The 16,691-nt window shown below is 47.5% G+C and overlaps 1 protein-coding gene across 6 annotated transcripts in view; it reads left to right on the top strand.

Moving 5' to 3' along the window:
• POR (cytochrome p450 oxidoreductase) overlaps window positions 1-16,691 on the top strand; it is a 91,622-nt gene that overhangs the window by 48,031 nt on the left and 26,900 nt on the right. For 4 of the 6 annotated variants that reach the window (XM_044747226.2, XM_014853894.3, XM_070484413.1 and 1 more), the window contains exons 2-3: window positions 175-232; window positions 14,863-15,054. In XM_044747226.2, the coding sequence (XP_044603161.2) occupies window positions 14,876-15,054 (179 nt within the window). In that variant the 5' untranslated portion in view covers window positions 175-232; window positions 14,863-14,875. The remainder of the gene's footprint in view (window positions 1-174; window positions 233-14,862; window positions 15,055-16,691) is intronic. The other 2 variants (XM_044747227.2, XM_070484415.1) reach the window with 1 other exon arrangement.

Here is a 16,691-nt window from a genome sequence, read left to right as displayed (position 1 = left end):
TGTATTTCTCTAAACTCTTAAGGAAATCCAGGAGCTCTTGGGAGTCACCTAGACAAGCTCCCAGGGAACAGAGCTGAAGTATTCTGCCACTTACCTGTGTTCTCCTGGTTTGAGCACACCCAGTATGCCATGCACAAAACGGAACAATAGTTAACAGCTTTCTTTCTTACACAGGTGTCGTACCAGCACATTGATTGTCTTGAAATATAATCCCAGCGGCAGCTCCTGTGAGGTGGGTAGCATTACCTCTATTTTATAAATGAAGAAACTGAGGCCCAGAGAGATTTCAAGATCCCTGTATGTGTGTGTGTAAATGTTATCACGACGGAAGGACTTTAAACCTGTGATCTGGTTTCAGAGGCAAAATGTGTGTAAGTGATTATTGAAATGTGCTTCCCCAGGACTCTGATTCTTGCTTTCCGTGTCACCCACTGCCCTGCCTTGACAGTCTCCCCTCCAGCCCCCACACCCAGGAGGGCTCACGGGACTGAGGAGCGGGTAATGCATGACTCACGACACATGGAGAGCTAAGAGGTGGACCGTGTATGTCCCAGGCTGTGGTGCTCAGGTTGGTGTGTGCTTGTGACCCTGACAGCACCTCCCACTGCACACCTTTCCCACTTTATACCACAGCGGGTCTTATTGACCGGGAATCCTTTTCATCGCTGACAGGGCCTGTCTGATCTATGCATCCATCTCTCCAGTTTCTTCTGTTTGCCCGTCCTTCTGGGACACAGGCGTCATGGCCTCCTTGGAGTGTTTATTGATTCTTGCAGTATTTAGGGGTTTTTTTTTTGACTTGTTTCCCTCACAGGCTTCTGTGAGCACAGTGCTTTGTGGAGTAGCTCCCTTCTGTGCAGGTTAGCCGAAGGTCTTACGGAGGGAAAGCTGCAGAGAAATGGTGAAAATAAATTTCTTTTTTTGGGAAATAATTTGATGATAAGTTAAGAGCCTTAAAAATATTTATTCCCTTTGACTCGGAAATATTTCTAAGATAAATTCAGAAACTCTATTTTAAGGAAATAATCAGAGGTGCACAAAGATTTACCTTGAAAAGAGATCAATCATCATGTTTATCATGGCATCATTCATAATAGTGAAAATATTCAGTAAACAACTCAATATTCATAGGCTGGAATAACATTTTAGAGTTTATAATATTCACAATTTAATAAATGAAAAAAGCAGGACAAGATTATATGAGTATAAAACCAATAATATTAAAAATAAGTATTTTGTGAGATACACATAAAAAACCGTATAGAACAAAAACAAATAGTAGGTGTTAGGATTATGTTTCCTTTGTATTTTTAAATTTAGCGTAGTTTCTTCAATAATCATGTGTATTTTTACCTTTGTGTTTTGAAATAGTTTGATTTACAGAAAAGTTGAAAGAATTCTTTGCATTCAGATTCCCCAAATATTAGCGTTTTACCATATTTACTTTATCATTTTCTCTCTCTATATATATGTATATTTTTTAACATTTTTTTCCTGACCTACTTGAGAATAAGTTGCAGACATGGTGCTCATTTACCCCTAAGTACTTCAGTGTATATTTTCTAAAATTCAAGGATATATTCTTACATAACCGTAGCACAATAATCAACATCAGAAAATTAACATTGATAGACTATGTTGTCTAAATGTAGAGTTTATTCAGATTTTGCCACTAATGTCTTTTATAGCAGAAGAAAAATCTTTTTTATCCCCCTGGTCCAGGATTTAACTGGAACCACTCTTTAGAGGTGGAACTAGTCTCCTTTGATCTGGAGCAGGTCCTTAGTCTTTCTTGGTCTTTTATGACCTTGACATTTTTCAAAAGGTCAGGCCATTTCTTTGTAGAATGCCCCTCAGTGTGGGTTTATCTGATGTTTTAAGATTCAGATTATGTATTTTTGGCAGAACATCACAGAAATGGCATTGTGTCCTTAGAGTGCCTTATCAAGTGGCAGGAGATGTCACTTTGCCCCAATATTGGAACTGCTAAGTTGATCACTTGGTTATGTGGTGTCAGCCAAGTTCCCCACTGAGAAGTTCTGTTTTTCCCTATGTGATCAGATGTTTCTCATCAGACTTTCACCCACAAGTTTCAGCATTCGCGATTGTTGTCTGAAACAGTTATGACTGTGGGGTTTGCCGACTGGTGACTTTCTTGGTCCTTCATTCCTCCTCCATTGTTAGTGACTACTGCACAGAAGAAATTTCCCTTCTCGCCTGCGTATTTATTTATTCATTTATGTACTTATATCACTGTTGACTCATGTTATTCTTTTATCCTATGGGTTATAATTTGTCACTGTTATTTATTTTGATGCTCAAATTGTCCCAGATTTGGCCAATGAGAACCCCTTCGGGTATACTCCTATGTCCTTTTGACATGTCCCTGTCATTCTTCAAGCCCTCCCTTACTCTTTGGCACAGCAAGGTGATCCACATTCATTCATTCCTTTTCCTGCCCCAGTTCTGGAGTCAGCCATTTCTCCAAGGAGCCCTGGTTCCTTTACATGGAGAATGGTGTTAGAAACCAAGATCTGGATGCTACATGACTCCTTGCTACTGAGATATTGTTACTTCTTGGCCCTCTCAGCAGACAAAACTAGGAAATACACACAAACAGATGCATTTCTATATCTGTCTTTATATCTTAAAAATCCATTGTGCATACTGATGCCTCCAGTTTCGGTCCAACACCACAGCATTTATTCCGCGTTCTCTCTTTCCGTATTGTTAACTCCCTTCTTCAACAGAAGAAATCCAGCTCCCATGATTTATGTTTAATTTCAGAAATAACACATGAATACCAGCCGTCTCATTATAGAAGGACAGACAAAGCAAAGGTCCCTCTATTTTGTACGTGGGATGCCTCCACAGCGTGGCTGATGAGTGGAGCAGGTCCGCACCTGGGATCCAAACCCATGAACCCAGGCCACCGAAGCGGAGCACATGGAACTTTAACCACTTGGCCATAGGGCCAGCCCATCTAATTATTTTATGGGATTTTTTGGTGAGGAAGATTGGCCCTGAGCTAACATCTGTTGCCAATCATCTTCTTTTTGCTTGAGGAAGATTGTCCCTGAGCTAACATCTATGCCAATCTTCCTCTACTTTTTTGTGTGGGATACTGCGACAGCATGGCTTGATGAGTGGTATATAAGTCTGTACCCAGGATCCAAACCCATGAACCCTAGGCTGTTGAAGTGGAGTGCGTGGACTTAACCACTACACCACTGGGCCAGCCCCCCACCGCCATCTATTTATTTTTTAACTGCTGCATAGCATTCTAGTGTTTGGAATTGAAAACATAAGCACCCGATTTGGGGCTGTTACAAGCAGCATTGCAGCCGACGTGTGCTGGGCCCAGTGAGAGGCACATTCCAAGAAGAGAACCACTGGACCCAAGGGCTTGGGCATTCTTTTCTCCATAAGAAAACAGCATTAAAAATATTTTTTTGATTAGGTAAGTAACACATACTCATGTTTAAAAAAAAAGTAAATAGTGCATAAAGAAGACAGAAGTGGGAAAAAATTAAGATCTCACTCTTGAGATAATGTTTTGTGATGATCCTTTTTTCATATCATCTTATACATAAATGCATACATAAATACGTATACGTACATAAATATTTTTACATCACTGGGGCCATAGCACATATGCTGTTGCATTGTGGACACTTATTTACTTTGCAGTGTAACTTACATTCAGTAAAGTGCACAAATCTTCAAAGTACAGCTTGGTGAATTTTACATCGATAATCTCCCCTGTAACTACCGCCCCAAATCAAGATACCGCACATTGTTCAGCATGACAGAAGCTTCCCTGGTGTCTCCTCCTGCTCATGACCGTTGACCCAAAGGTGACCACTTTTCTGCCCTCAGTCACTCTAGATTACTTTTGTCTGTTCTTAAACTTCAACTATAAAGGCTTGGTACGCTTCTGTGTTTGGCTTCTCTCCGTCAACATTATGGCTCTGAGATTTGTCCATGTTATTGCAGGTAGCAGTGGCTGCTTAATACTTTTGGTTGTTATTGTTTACTTCTTATCATTCAGAATTTTTAATAGTAGTAACAGCGACATTTATTACAGCACATACTCTGTGCTAGGCACTGTTCTAAACCCTTTACAAGCTCAGTTTATTTAATTCTCACGATAACCCAATGAAGTGAGAACTGTTATTATTATAATGACGTGTCCATGACTCTTTATCAGGTTGAGGAAGCTCCTTATTATTCCTAGTTTACCAAGTGTTTTCATTATAAATGGATGCCGAATTTTGTCAGATGCTTGCTCTCCATCTATTGAGACGATCATATGGGTTTTTTAAGCCTGTTGATATAATGAATTATACTGATGTTTGAATGCCAAACCAACGTTGTATTCCTGGAGTAAACTCCGTTTGATCGTGGTGTAGTATCCTTTTCATGTATTGCTGGATTCAATTTGCTAATATTTTAGAGGACTTTTGCTTCTGTGTTCATGAGGCATATTGGTCTGCAGTTTTCGTTTTTTGTGCTGTCTTTGGTTTCGATATCAGGGTAATGCAGGCCTCATAAAATGACTTGGGAAGTCTTCTATTTTCTGAACGAGTTTGTATAGAATGGTATTATTTCTTCCTTCAATGTTTGATAGAATTCACCAGTGAAGCTGCCTGCTCCTGGTGTTCATTTTTGGTGAAGGCTTTAACTACTAATTTGAATCCTTTTCGAGAACTCTTCAGGTTATCTGTTTTTCTTGGGTGAGCTCTAGCAGTTTGTGTCTATTAAGAAATTTGTCCATTTCCTCTAAGTTATCAAATATTGGCATAATGTCATTCATAATTTCCCATTCATCCTTTTAATGTCTGTAGAATCTAATGATGTCCCCTCTTTCGTTCTCTATATTGGTAATTAATGTCTTCTTTTCTTTTTTTCCTGATCAGTCTGGCTAGAAGTTGATCCTATTTGAAGACAACATATGTATCAAGAGTTATAAAAAATCCAAATCTAGTTGAGAACTTAAGGACTTTTTTTAAAGAGAAAAGCTTTTTGTTTAAGATGCTTTTATTAATATCGTTGAGGAAGGAACTCAGAACGGACTTCAGAAACAGACACACACTTTGATTTGAGCTCCACCACTCACCAGCTGTGTGGCCTCACAAACCACTTGGACTGATGTAGCGTTGATCGCATCGTTGAAGAGTAACTCCAGTGCAGGGCGGCTGAGACACTAAGAGACACTGGAAAAGTGCCAGGCCCGGTGCCTGCTTAGAGCGGGCAGCCACTGCCACCCTTGTTTAGCAAAGTGAGAAGCTGGAAACAGCCCTGCTAAGATTGGGGCTTTGTGGAGTATCCCCCCATTTCCCTGGGGCGTGTTATTCACTTCTTCCTCTTTGTCCCCACAGCACTTTGTACGCATTTAGTTTATTCCATTTCTCACATTTCACTGCAGTGTTTTCTGTGTTTCCTGGACCAGACTGTGAACCTCTGCATAGCAGGTCATGTTTTTCTCATCTTTTCTCCCTTGTGCTTATATGTGTTTAAGGGATCAAAAATATTTTAATAAACGAAGAATTGGGAGGTAATTAAGTAAATAATGGTGCATCAAATCAGTGGGCTATTGGGCAAAGAAAATATATGGTATAGATATATATAAAATACAATATAAAATCATTATAAAGGCTCCTCCAGCAACATGAAAAAACGTTTTACAAAACAGAATACATTTTATCTGCTTTCTCGAGGAGTGTTTGTACGTGTGTGTGTAGTATATTTGTGTATGGAAAAAATGAAGGAAGATGCTAGAGAGAAAGCAGTTCTGTGGATGGTCAGCTTCTGGCCTGACTTGCCATGCTTCAGCACAAACATCTGAGCAGGCTGAGGCTAGGCCAGGAGGTGGTGAGTCCCCTGTCCCTGGAGGCTGTTTCGACAGAGGCTGGAGTCACTGGGCACAAATGGCGCCTGGGCTGAGTCCTTCCTCTTGGAACCAGAAGGAGCAGTGCGAGTCCCATCAGGGAGCAGCATCTTGTGTCTGTGCGGAATGAGCTGGGTTTGAAAAGATGTGATACAGACACGATAGTGGTGTGCTTCGAGCAGGAGGTTCACTTACTCCTGAAGATGCTCCCCGTTAAAGCTGAAAGCCCGCCTCCGTGGGAAGCAGAGACTGTTCTTGGGTCCAGTTTTTCAGTCGAAAGAGGTAGTACTTCTCCCTTCCTGTCTTTTTCAGAGGTCTGCCCTGAGCCCGCTTTCCTCCTTCTCCTCCCTGAGTCCTCAGGGTGTGCCGTGGGGTCACGTATCACTGTGTCCGTTGTCTGCCTTTGCTTTCTCCAGCTCTCGTTTAACATGACCTAGAACTCTGTGTGTGTGTGTTTCAAGGTTCAGTGAAAGAGATCCAGGAATTAGTATTTAAGTATTAACTCCAGTCAGAGACCTGGAGTATCCCCCTAGCGTTGTCACCCGTCCACCAGTTTAATGAACGTTAATTTGGTGGGTGTGTGTCCCAGGTCCCCAGGGTGGCAGGCACTCTCTCTGTCAGTGAACCTAGATTACTCAGCTTTCTGTTGACATAACTCGAGTGATAAGGGCCACGCCTTGCAGCACCTCACTCCCTCTCCAAATACCGGTGTCAGAAAGTTCTTGGACAATGTGTAAATCTCTGTCCTCTGTTGCCAGGGTCTCTCCCTCCTCTGTTTGCTCACTGCCCAAAGAAGGGTCTGAATCTTTCCTTTAGGGTAAACTTCTCCAGTGTCCTGTTTCTCATGTGGTATGGTTTGGGGACTGCCGCATCCTGGGGACTCTTTCTGGCTGAGTTCCAGCTTGTCTTGGATGCTGAGTGTGGAGCCCATTTGAAACTCTATGAATGAGCCCTCAGTGCACATTCACTTTTGGGAGGCCATATCGGCACTGGCCCACCCCATTCCCAGTTCTGTAAAAGGGGCAGGGGCATCATCGTGTGTCCCGTAAGCTTGCCGTGGGGATGTGCCATGTGACCATGCCCTGCCTGGGGCGGGGTTCTGATTGCTCTCTGGGGGTTCTCATCACGCTGTCACTCCTTATTCCTGCTGTTGCGGTAGAGGCAGCAGCAGACACCAGAACTGGTCTGCCTAGAACTTGAGTAAACTAAGGCAAGTCCTCTGGCTTTCTGTTTTCCAGATTTGTGTTCAAAATGACTTGAGGCAAAGGAGTGGTCACCAGGATGACCCAGTATGAACTTGCGTTAGAAAACTCCAGTCCTTCCTCCTGTGTCTCTCCTTTACTCTCACACTACTCCGCCTTCACAACACTTAGGACACCACGTGTGTAGGGATTTCCCCCACCAAGCAATTTTCTGTGACACCAGCTCGGTGTCTTACGGTTCAACTCAATTCAGACACTCTACCCAGAGGTAGCATCAGATCCTGCAGGTTAAGGACTCAGTCCCACAAGACTACTCCCACTTCGGATGCCAATTGCAAGTCCAGGATGTCACCTGTGCTTCTGACCAATGGGCTATAAGTGGGGATTCCCACAACCCCCTCCCCAGATTTGATTAATTTGCTAAAGCAGCTCAAAGAATTCGGGAAAAGAGTTAGGTTTACCAGTGTATTAAAGGATATGATAAAGGATACAGATGAACAGCCAGATGAAGAGATGCCTAGGGCGAGGTCTGGGCGGGTCCTGAGCACAGGAGCTTCTGTCCCCACGGAGTTGGGGTGTGTCACCCCCCAGTGTGTGGATGGGTTCACCAACCTGGAAACTCCCAGAACCACATACTATTGGGGTTTTATGGAGGCTTCCTCATGTGGGCGTGATCAGTTTCCATTTCCAGCACTCCTCCCTTCTCAAAAGACTAGGGAGCAGGCCTGAAAGTTCCAAGCTTCTCATCGTGACTTGGTTTTTCTGGTGACCAGCCCTCATCCAGCAGCCATCCAGGAGCCTGCCAAGAGTTGCATCATTGAAACAAAAGACAGTCCTATCACCCAGAAAATTAGAAGGATTTTAGGAGCTCTGTGCCAGGAACTGGGGACAGAGACCAATATATGTGTTTTCTGTTATCTCTCAGAACTCCTTTGAAGTATCTTGTGCACATAAATTGCCCTGTGCTGACTTTTAATAGTGTTACTAAGTTGTACCCACAAAATGCCCTGGAGCACGTGGCCGGGGACTTCGGGAAGCTGTGGGTTCACCCCACTTGGAGTTCAGGCCAGGTGGCCGAGGGCCCTGAGAGGCTGATAGGAACAAGCCCACGTGGCTCTCCACGACCAGCTGCAGTTCAGTGCTCAGCCCCCTTGGGCTTTGTCAGCTTGATTTGTGCTGAGTAATGCTAGCTCCTCTGCCTGCTTCTGGCCGAGTCATGCTTTCACAGATCCACTTTTCCTGGCTGCCTTCCTCTTTCACATAATTGCATCAGGCACAATGACAGTCACATGTCTCTAGACCACACCCATAGGCCCTCTTATGTGAGGGAGATGTCATCAGCTGGGGTCATTGACCTGAGTGTGTTCTAGTCTAGGATGCGTGGTCGAGGTCCATGACAGTATTGACAGGTATTGATGTTGTGAGTGTAAGCTCCATTGCTCAGGGTTACACCTTATGGCATAGTTCTGATGATGCCACACCCTTACCCTGTCATCACGGCTGCCCAGGGCCCAAAGACCTTAGACACATAGAGGGCTCCTGGACCCTTCGTACGCTGGTCTCGGTCTCTTAAATGTTCATCTCTTACTCACCACCCTTACACCCACACCCACAAATGCCTCCCATCGTACCCAACTCAGGTCACACCAGATTCTGAGGCTACTGCTCTTTCTTGGTTTAGGCCTTAGTGCATGCTTTGCCAGTCTGGAACTTCTCTCAGAGACTCCCTTATCTGGCTGGTGGACCCTGCTCAGTTTTCGTGACCCAGCTCAGATGTGGGCCCCTGGGTGCACCTTCCTTGACTGTTCCGCACCATCTTCTTCTTCCTCAGAGCTCTATATTTTCCCCACGCCTGGCCTCCCCATGGCCTTGTAACTGTTGGGATATGCCTATGAATGACAGCGATGAGTTGGCACTCTCTGTCCCCCACCAGCATGGTGGTAGAGGAAGCCTGATAGAAGATTCAAATAAGATTCAGAATGTTATAATACCCCAAATGTACAGGATACTATCAAAAATCACTCACCATACTAAGAACTAGGAAAATCTCAACTTGAATGAATAAAGGCAATTAACAGACGCCAACATCAAGATAGCACAGATGCTGGAATCATGCAAGATATAGAGAAGAGCACAAGAGACATCTTGGAACTGGAAAATATAATCATGAAACGAAAACCCTCAGTGGATGGCTTCACAGCCAAATGGAGAAGACAGAGGACCTTGAAAAAGAGTGACCTTGAAGATAGAACAGGAGAAATTACGCAATCTAAACAGCAGAGAGAAACTGGCCTGATACAACTCAACAGAGCCTCGGGGACTTGTGGGACCCGTAACAAAACACAGGCATCATAGTCCCAGAGGAGAGGAGAAAGCGGGTGGGGCTGAGAAAGTATTGGAAGAAGTAATGGCTGAAAAGTTCTCAAACTTACAGGTTCAAGAAGCTGAGTGAACCTCAAGAGGATAAACCCCCAAACCCAGAAAAATCCACACCTGCCCTGTCTCAGTGTGGATGATAAACTTTGTGGACACTCCAGATGGAAGGGAATCTGTTCCGGTTCCTCTTCTGAGCACTGCTTTGAGCAAGTGCCTTGGAAAGGTACTTTCCCCTGAGGGTCTCTCCGTCTCTGGAGGATGAGTTACTAGGCAAGAATAGGCTTTGTTTCCTTGAATGTCTTCCCTCATTTTGAAGCCACTAACCCTGGACAGAGGTGTGTGAACCTGAGCAGACTGTTGCCACTGCAGCTGAGGGACAGATGCCAAACCCTCATCTGGGCTGTGGCAAGGTGACAGTCACTTTTTGCTGCTGGGTGATCTGCATGCCAAAGGGGCTGACTGAGTCACTTACTGGCTTCCTTCCTGCCTGTTGCTGCTTCAGATGCCTGGCTCACCCAGATGTCAGTGCTGGGTCGGTTGATCAATCGTGTTTACTGCCCAGAAGTTGTGTACAGTAAATGCAAAGCCACAGATGCTTCCTGGAGGATGATGTTGTAAACGTCAGATGGAGAAAGGGCCCTCTGTTCTTACCTTATTTGCCCTCTCAGAAGCTGGCGAGGCTTCTAGCTGTGCGTCTGGCCTGGCGGCCAGCAATTTGTCCACCCTGTTTTGTAGTGTCCTGGGCTGCCTGCCGGCTCCGGCACCAGTACTGGAGTTGCTGCCCTTGGCCCGCAGCATCAGCCAGAACTGGCCAGCTGTTGAAATTCAGGAGGAGTAACATCTGTCTAAATATCTATCTGTATCCCCTTTTCTTTATGTATGTTGTCTTTTATAAGAAAAATGAAAATGAATGTACAGACTAATTTGCAATAAAAGATCAAAGATCAGATCTGCTCTGTTGGAGGTAGGGGACACCTACTTGGGTGGCTTTTGGATGTACCCCTTTTTCTGAGCCTAATTCCGCAGATGAGGACATCAAAGCCTCCTGCCCATAAGGGATTTGCCCGGAGTCTCAGCCAGCTGGTGGCGGGGCTGTAGCAAGAGCCTGGTCTAGTTGAGAAATTACTCTCTCTATTTTCTCGTTTGCATTTTATCTTTTTTTTTTTTTCCTGTTGTCGAGAAATGTTGCGTTTGGCCCCAGGAACCCTGTGCTGTCCAGTGTTCCTCTTTCCCACTAAATGTGGAAAGAAGAACCGACTCAGAGATTAAAGACCCTTCCAGGGCAGAAAGATCACACAGGGCTCCCCAAGTCTCCTTGGAGTACCACTGGGGACCTCAGACAGACAGACTGTCTCGTGGTCACCCTGCCCCACCTGAAATGAAGGACACTCATCAGGCAGGACATCCAGAACTTTCCCATCAAGGTATTACACAGCAGAGGAGAGCGATTATGTCGTGGAGTTTTGGTTCCCAGACTGTGCCGAGGTGCCTCAGGGCGCCACGGCAGCCCCCAGCAGGGCCTAATTTTCCAGCGCAGTGAAAGTCCCCATCTGTCCGCATTAGCACTGGCTTGTGGTGGTTCACAGTTTCGACATTAGAGCTTCCACATTCCTTTTGATGACTTAGTGTCTTTGCAAAGCTGGGGTTTCAGTGATTCTTTGGACCGACCTCCTTCATAAATGGAACTTCATTTCCTTGGGCCACGGGATACCATGAATATTTTACTGAGATACTAGGGGCTCCACGAGCTGAGGAAATTTGAGAACCTGTGTCTAGAGGATTGCCGAATGAGCACAGTACCAGCCCTAATTTCTTTTAAGTCTGCACGCTTCATGTTATTGGCCCATGCGGATTTTGCACTGTGTCATAATGTGTTCACTGGCACCCTTCACTCATTTCCTGGGTGGTATTGAGCACTGAATTCTGTGCCAAGCACTGTGCCAGGGAAATGTGGCCCATGGAAGGGGCGGTCGAGCTGAGGTCTGTGGACGGAGTAGGAAGCCACTTGTGGAAGAGGTGCAGGCTGGAGAGAGGGCTGGATGTTTTGCGTGTGCTTCAGTGTGAAAATGCGGGTCTAAGTCTTCGCAGTGTCTGTGGCTTCTGCCCCAGGATCGTTGCCCCCGCCCTAGACAGGGAGGAAGCCTGGGGTTAAGGCTTTTCCTCCCAGGCTGGCTTCCTTCTTGCCAGCCTGCCAGCCCTTCCTTCCCACCACGGGCCGGGTACGGAGGTGCCTAGGAGACCCAGACCGTTCCGTCAAGAGCTCACGGCAGAGCAGGAGAGACACGTGTCTAAGAAGTCTTCCTACTTAGACGGGTGCTGAGCGCAGCCCTCCCCTGGGAAGTGGGGGCCCTTCCTAGTTTTGCCACTCCAGTGATCTGCTTACCTCGTGGAGCCTCCGAGGCCCCTGGTAGACCAAGGCCTCGGGTAAAATGATCACCAGGTGCTTTCCACTGCTCCTCCGTACTCTCACCTGTCTCAAGTCTTATGCCTCAGAGTCAGAGCTGCTGGGGACTTTCTCAGTTCTGTTGGGACCCGAGGTCTGCGGGCAGGCAGTGTCCACCGTGCTGTGGGGGGCCCCAGGGCCTGAGCCCCACCCCTCCCTGCTGCAGGGAGTCGGTCGTATTCCCAGTGGGCAGCACCTGGTCGTGTCCGCAGTGGCGCAGGAGTCCGTGGCGTCCTTACTGTGAACTCGGGGGAGGCCGCGGTGCTGAAGGAAGCGTAAGAGCTGGGGTAGAGCACGCGTGGGGATGGAGGACGTAGCCTCACCACCTGGGGGGTTGTCATGATGTGTCTGCCAGGCCTTGCCAATCCAGCTGTCCAGAGTCCTATGTTCATTTATTCAACGAGTTGACATTACGTGCTCATTATCTGCCAGGCTGTGAAGAAAGTCAGGTCCCTGCCCTTGTGGGCTGACCCTGTAGTCAGGGAGATGGCCAGTGGGAAAAAATGTGTAATATTATGATCAGTGCTGGGCAGGGGCAAGAGGTGGGAGAGTGACCAGATACTATAGCGAAGCAGAGTCTCTCTGAGATGGTGACATCTGAGCAGAGACCTGAACGAAGTAACAGAGAGAACCTTACAGACAACTAGAAGAGAGTCCAGCCAGCAGCATTAACATGTGCAAAGGCCCTGAGGCAGGAACAGGCCTGGAGGCTAGAGGAGTGGCAACGAGGCCAATGTGGCTGGTGAGGCGTGGGGAAAGGGAGGGCAGTAAGAAACATGGTGGGAGTCGTATCCAGAGGGCAGATCATGTGGGGCTTATAGGCCAGGTAAGGACTTTAGTTTTTCACTAAATATGACATGAAGCCATCTGAGGGTCTTGATTAGGGGGGTGACGTGATCTGACTAACTTTTTACAGGTTCCTTCTGGCTCCTGTATGGAGAACAGCCCATTAGGAGTCAGCTGCAGGGGCCTGGGTGGCTTGAACCAAACGTTCTTAGAAAGAATGGGGTTGTGTGCATGCCGCCCTACGGCCTCCCTTGCCCTCCCGCACACCATCACCTTAGAAACCGCCTGCTGGCATGAGCTTTCTCTTCTGAGGTGTGTGGTCGGCTTGTCCACGAACACCCGTTTAACTTCCTGGGCTTTAGTAAAGGAAAGGGGCCGGGCGACAGTGGGGCGGGGGCGGACGTCCACTGACTGCTGCCTTGTGAGGGCCCCCCGCTGGGGCCTTTGCTCTGTCTGCAGAGCCCTGATCGCAGCCCCCAGCTGGTTCCAGCCGGGCTCTGAGTGTCTGCACCTCATGATTCTGTGGGACGAGTCCTTCCATACTGCGTCCCAGCAGGTCCTCCCCATGGTTTTGTGAGAGCCTGACAGAAGGCTTGTGGACACGACAGACGACACTGACAGGGCTGGACAGAAAGACATGACTGACACTGAATAAATATGAAATGTGTTCATAAGTTAAGACTTAAATATAAACAGAAATCTCTCTGTGGGGACTAGAATTAAATTTGTCCTTGAAGGTCAAACATCAAAAAAGGTAAGTCGAGATGCTCTCAGGAACTCGGCCACTAGAAAAGCCCCTCAGATTAATGAGAAAACAAAGAAGCAAGCTTGAGGGCCCGTTCTGAATGGCCTGCTCCCAACAGGAGCTGTGGAACAGTCGGGCTAACGCCCGGAGCCCAGAGCTCTTAACGTCAGGGTACCCTAGCTGCTGGGGCCCGGCCCTGGGGTTTCCTGGAGGCAGTGGCAGCTAACGCAAGTTAATGTGAAGCAATCTCCGGTTGCCTCAGTCGCCGTGATATGATGTGGTGACTAAGGCATTTCTGACTGAGGCTGGGAACCACGGTTGTGAAAGCAACCCAGTTTCAGGTACTCCCACTTTGCCCTTTGCTGACTCATATCAGCTCTACTCACTTGCCGGGTTTCAGTGGTGGAAGGACCCGTTGAGCATCTTTCAGGGGAACTAACGAGGTTGGCGTGTGGGGAGTCCCCAAGACCCGCCTCTGGTTCAGTGATTCACCAGAACTCACAGAACTCGGAAGAGCATTTAGGGTTTGTCGTGGCAGGATACAGACTAAAATCGGCAAAGGAAAAGGCTACAGGGGGTGGAGTCCAAAGAAACCAGGCACAAGCTTCCAGGTGTCCTCTCCCAAGGGAGTCATACGGCAGTGCTTCATTCTCCCAGCAGTGCATATGAAGTATTTCCTACCAGGGAAGCTCACTCGAGCCTTGGTGTCCAGGGTTTTTACTGGGAGTTGGTCTTGTAGGCGTGGAGTGCCCACTTCTCTAAACTTACCTACTCAGTCCCCAGCACCCCGGAAGTCGAACTGATACGGTGTGACTCAGAGCCCCAGGCATTCACCCTAAATGACAACGTTAGCATAAACTGTGTGCGTGGCCCAAGGTCTCAGGTAGACAGAGACACTCTTATCAGGCAGCATATTCCAAGGGCTAACAGATTATTTCCCAGGTGCCACCCAAGGGCCAGTCCTGAAGTCCTTTGGAATATGCAGGGTGTCGGGCAACCCAGCCCTGCCATATGGCTGGGGAAAGGGTTTGTGGTGAAGTGGGCCCCTCTCTCGTGTGGAACCAGCCCCTCTGCTGTGTCCTCGTGGGCTGAGGATGCTCCGTGGTACTGGGTGTCTGTGGCTCCCATTCTTTCTGTTTGCAGGGGCCCATTCCTGGCTCCAGCCGTAGCCGTCACACAAGGTACACCCTGGGCTGCGCCAACACCCTGAGGGCTACTCACTGTTTTAGTTCCCATCCAAGGCTGCAGCTGCATCTTGGCGGGGTCCTTGCTGAGCCGGCAGCTCCTGCCCCCGGTGCTTTGCCTGTTGCTGCAGCCCTTGAGGCACTGAGACCCCGCTGAAGCTCGCGGGGCTCCCCAGCAGGCCTCAGGTGGACCCTGCTCCTCCCTGCTGACGTCTGTCATTTCTCTCTCTCGACAGTTTTGTGATCAAGATGGGGGACTCCAACATGGACGCCAGCGCGCCCACGTCTGAGACAGTGGCTGAAGAAGTCTCTCTTTTCAGCATGATGGACATGTTTCTGTTCTCACTCATTGTGGGCCTCCTGACCTACTGGTTCCTCTTCAGAAAGAAAAAAGACGAAATCCCCGAGTTCACCAAAATTCAAACAACGTAAGTGATGCTGCGCACCCTCCCTCTTTCTCTGCCTTCTAGGGCGTGTCTGTCAGTCCAGGCAGGGTTCTGTACTGGGGCCTCGGTCAGGAGCAGCCAGCCAAGAGAGGCATAAGCTTCCTTACAGCATTTTGGGTTGAGTTTTGGAATTTGCCTGATTAGTAGATTATGCTTCACGTCTACCATAAATAATCCCTAATGTTTACACAGCACTTTACAGTGTACAAGATCCTTTTATATCTGTTCCTATTTGATTTTCCCGGGGACCATTCAGAGTAGAAGGCCCCACTTCACAGATAGATAACCTGCAGCTCGGGGATGTTAAAGGCGCTGCCGAAGGTCACGTGCACAAGGCAGAGCTGGAGCTGGCACCTGGTTAATATTTTGCTCCAGGCCTGCGATCTTTCCATTTTGTAACCAGATGAAATCCTAGAAATGCTGTTTGCACAGGCCCGTATAGCCCGGCAGCTACTGCTCTTGCAGTTTCCCTTCAGTCCTGTCCATTACGGACAAGGAGACGGTGGCAGTTTGGTACTAATATGTGTTTATGACCTAACCTTTGGCTCCTTTCTCTTTGGAACTGAAGAGAGCAACCTTAAGCTTAGAGCTTTGGGGAGTGACAGCGTCAGAGGAAACTTGCTCTCCTCTACTCAAGACTCACTCTGCACACTTCTGTGAGGATGCGACCAGAAGGGTGGGGAGTGTTCCCCACACCAAGAAATTCTCCAACTCTCTGGATGCCAACTGGGTCTGACACTATCTACCCGGAGTTAGCATCAGATCCCATAGGTTAAGGGCTCCGTCCCACAAGACTGCCCAGTCTCTCTCCCCACACCGCCCCCCCCGACACCCCCGACTCCTTCAGAAACCCGTCACAAGTCCAGGGTCACCTGTGCTTCTGACCAGCCTGCTATAAATCAGAGGTTCCCATAACCCGCTCCTCGGCTTTGATTAATTTGCTAGAGCAGCTCACAGAACTCAGGAAAATAGTTTACTTACTAGGTTATCGGTTTATTATAAAAGGTTATAACTCAGGACCAGCCAGATGGAAGAGATGCACAGGGCAAGGGATTGGGAAGGGGCACGAAGCTTCCATGCCCTCTCCGGGCCTGCCACCCTCCCAGCACTGCCACTGCTCAGCAGCCCTCTCTAACCGCCCCCCTCCTTTTGGGTTTTTATGGAAGCTTCTACATAGGCATGCTCGATTAAGTCACTGGCCACTGGGGATGAATTCACCTTCCACCCCACTCCCCCTTCCCCCAGAGGTCAGGGATGGGCTGAAAGTTTCAACTCTCTCATCACAGGTTCGTTCCCTTGGCTACCAGCCCTATGCTTAGAGCCTTTCCAAAAGTCACTTTATTAACATAAACTCCAGTGTGGTTGAGAGGGACTTGTTCTGAATGACAGAGACGCCTTTATTGCCCTTATGACTTAGGAAATTACAAGGGTTTTAGGAGCTGGTGCTAGGAACAGGTCAAAGACCAAATATGTATTTCTTACTGTAAGTCACAGTATCACAGACAGCATCCAGCTTGTCTTTACGAACACTGTTTTTATTTTATTGATTTTTTTAACCTTCCATAAAGCTTCCGTTTTACAAAGTTTAAGAAGGTGAATTAGTTTAAAGAAAAATACTA

This window comes from Equus asinus, chromosome 14 (genome assembly GCF_041296235.1).
Source record: "Equus asinus isolate D_3611 breed Donkey chromosome 14, EquAss-T2T_v2, whole genome shotgun sequence".
NCBI lineage: Eukaryota > Metazoa > Chordata > Mammalia > Perissodactyla > Equidae > Equus > Equus asinus.
The sequence above is the reverse complement of the archived record's forward strand: the minus strand, read 5'-3'. Positions and strand labels throughout refer to the sequence as shown.